The 2,778-nt window shown below is 34.7% G+C and overlaps 1 protein-coding gene across 1 annotated transcript; it reads left to right on the forward strand.

Moving 5' to 3' along the window:
- Window positions 1-758: 758 nt before the first annotated feature.
- On the forward strand, window positions 759-2,551 carry LOC134257666 (uncharacterized; the record flags this gene model as incomplete). The annotated part of the gene is made up of 3 exons (XM_062740258.1): window positions 759-809; window positions 1,998-2,114; window positions 2,432-2,551. Coding segments are annotated over exons 1-3 (270 nt in total), but the record flags the coding sequence as incomplete, so codon positions are not given.
- Window positions 2,552-2,778: the final 227 nt, after the last annotated feature.

Consider the following 2,778-nt stretch of genomic DNA (forward strand, 5'->3'; position numbering starts at 1 on the left):
ATCAAAGACCTACAATTAGCGCTTTGAAAAATAGTTAAATATTTGAACAATGATATAAGTATTAAATACCTAAGGTATCGTTTACTTTATAAGATTTGAAACATATTAGATATGATAAAAAGGATGCACCCATTCGCTATCCACCTTAAATAAAGGTCTCTCCTGAAACAGAAGATTTGTGTTTTAATGGTCGCCATGCTTATTTTTGGAAAGGATGTTATTATCCACCCATTCTGTTGCCGAGATATGACCATTTCTGACAAATTAACTGTTCTTGTCATAAAAATTAACTCACATGGAAAGAAATATAAAACTCGGAAAAATCTTCAAACTTTTGTGACAGAACGCTACGGAGGGGGTCACGTGACTGCCAATATCACGTGATTCGCGCATGCGCAGAACGGTGGTTGATGTGCATTAAAATCGGGAAGGATTAATTTAAAATATAATCAACATTAAAACCAAATATTATTTCTTGTATGGAAGTTTTTCAATTAGTTTGCGAACTTTTTGATCACCCCTCGTATATAATTTCAGATACTCAGATTTCAGATAAGTTTATCAAAGAAAGGATATTCTTCAAAGAAGAAATAAAATGTATAAAATGAGAATAATAAAAAAAAAATTATTAAAATATAATGTATTTAAAAGAATAACAAGACAATGTCGTAATCTAATTACAAAAGAAAGCTCCTAAGTCTTATCTTGTTCTCTGGTACCTCCTGTTAAGACGGCCGTTTTATCTTCCATTATACCTGAGACTGAAAGGGCTAAACATGCCGAAGTCTGTTTACTTCCCCATTGTGTTGGTAAGTCTGCAGAAAGTACACGTGTTAAAAATAGTATTTCAACTATTAAGAAAGTGTTCATCTGCATGAGAAAATATTTTTGTCATGCAGGTTATGTTTATTTGAATCCCTGACTCTATTATCTGTATATATATATATATATATATATATAAACGTGAAATTCAACATGACAGAATACATTTTAAACTCACTGGCAATGATAGACCTTTTAGCCTAACTCGCTCTTTAAATCACTCGGCAAAATTATTTATATTACTAGCATTATAAATATCATCTAGGATTCATTTGGAAGCAAAAAATGTCAAAGGTTTACAGAAAGATCACTGGGTTATTTGATAATCCATGATGATTCATAAAATAATGAAAATCTGCAGCTGGTTCTATTTTATTGAGGTCAGGGTTAACAATGATAATAATGATAAAAATCATAACTAGAGGTACTGTGAGCAATGAGCTCACTAAATGATACCCCCCGCTTCCCATAATGTCGATGTGTTGCTTTATATTGTTTTACGGTAATGTGTAAAAAGGAATAACTCGTCCTATGAAATGTTATCCAGAAGCTTCTATTATGTGACGTCATAGGTAAACAAAAAATGGCAATGTCCATGTTTTGCTCTGGGAAACCTGAAATACGTGTCGAATAAAAAAGTAAAATAGGAGGTGCACAATGGCAATATGTAATAAAGATTCTGTGAAAGTTTCATTAAATTTCACTCAGTAGTATAATAGGAGTTGCGGATAAGAGAAAAAGCGTAACAGACGGACGGACGGACGTACAGACGGACGGACGGACGGGACGGACGGACGGAAATCCCGATCACTATATACCCTCCCGCTTTTCAAGCGGGGGGTATAATAACAAGATGTGAAACACTATGCGCCCGGTGAAAACAAAGATAAAAAAAGCTACTGTAATTTTAGAAAATAGGTCACAGTCAAGGTCACAAGGTCAGGGTTAGGGTTCAAAAGTTATGGCGAAGGTTAAAGTTAAAGCTGACAACAGACGTGCAAACGTAAACAGACGGGACATAAACAATATACGCCCCCGGATCTATCGATGCGGGCGCATAAAATGATAAATTCTGAATGCCTTCAGCATTCTGCCTTCGATACATGAATACCTATCACCTGAATGATGAGCACAGAAATCTTGTTAAGTATTCTTTGTTCTTTCTTACTTCTCAGTGCGTTTTCATCCACTGTCTTTTAATAATTGATGGACGGCCACGATCTAAGAAGACATTTGTACCTATACACACAGAACCAGACGAGTCGTCGGGCTATCATTTCCTATATAATAAAGTGAGTGGCATTCAATACATTATAGGAGGCTATAGTTAGTTTCTTGCTCACCATGTGAACACACCCATAACACAATCCAATACCCAGAAATCCTGTTTTCGTGTTGTCATTTATTTCAAGGAGCATATATATTATATCTTAAATGTGATAAAAATAAATCTAAAATGAAGAAAAAACAAATAACTAAACAAGCAAGCAAATTTAGACAAAAAATAAACAAGCGAACAAACAAAACTTTAATAAAGATAAACAAAGTAAGACAAGTTAAGTATGATACGATAGCGAACAGCAATGTATGTGGAAGGTTATTGTTCCAGCATTTTATCAGCATGAAGTCGGGAGGGACCCACCATACAAGCATAACCTGCTGGCTGTACAACACGACTGCTGAGGAAGTACAACTGGTCCACACACCCGGCGGGATTAAGCTGGTCGAGGTATAAAAGCAACAGATAACTATTTATTTCTTTATACGCCCATTTTTGAGACAGATTTTTTTTTATATCAAATCCTTTCCTAAAAAAATATTTTAAACAGTTTGAGGTTTTAAAACTGACCTATGTGTGAAAATGGTACAGATCTTAGGAAATTCAAAATACCCGGTACGTTCAAATGTCAAGAACCTCCACAAGACCACAAACTAAGAAGAGACATAAGTTAAAAT

The sequence above is a fragment of the Saccostrea cucullata genome, unplaced genomic scaffold (assembly GCF_032062105.1).
Source record: "Saccostrea cucullata isolate Sc308-1 unplaced genomic scaffold, CSIRO_AGI_Scuc_v1 ctg15526, whole genome shotgun sequence".
Lineage (NCBI taxonomy): Eukaryota > Metazoa > Mollusca > Bivalvia > Ostreida > Ostreidae > Saccostrea > Saccostrea cuccullata.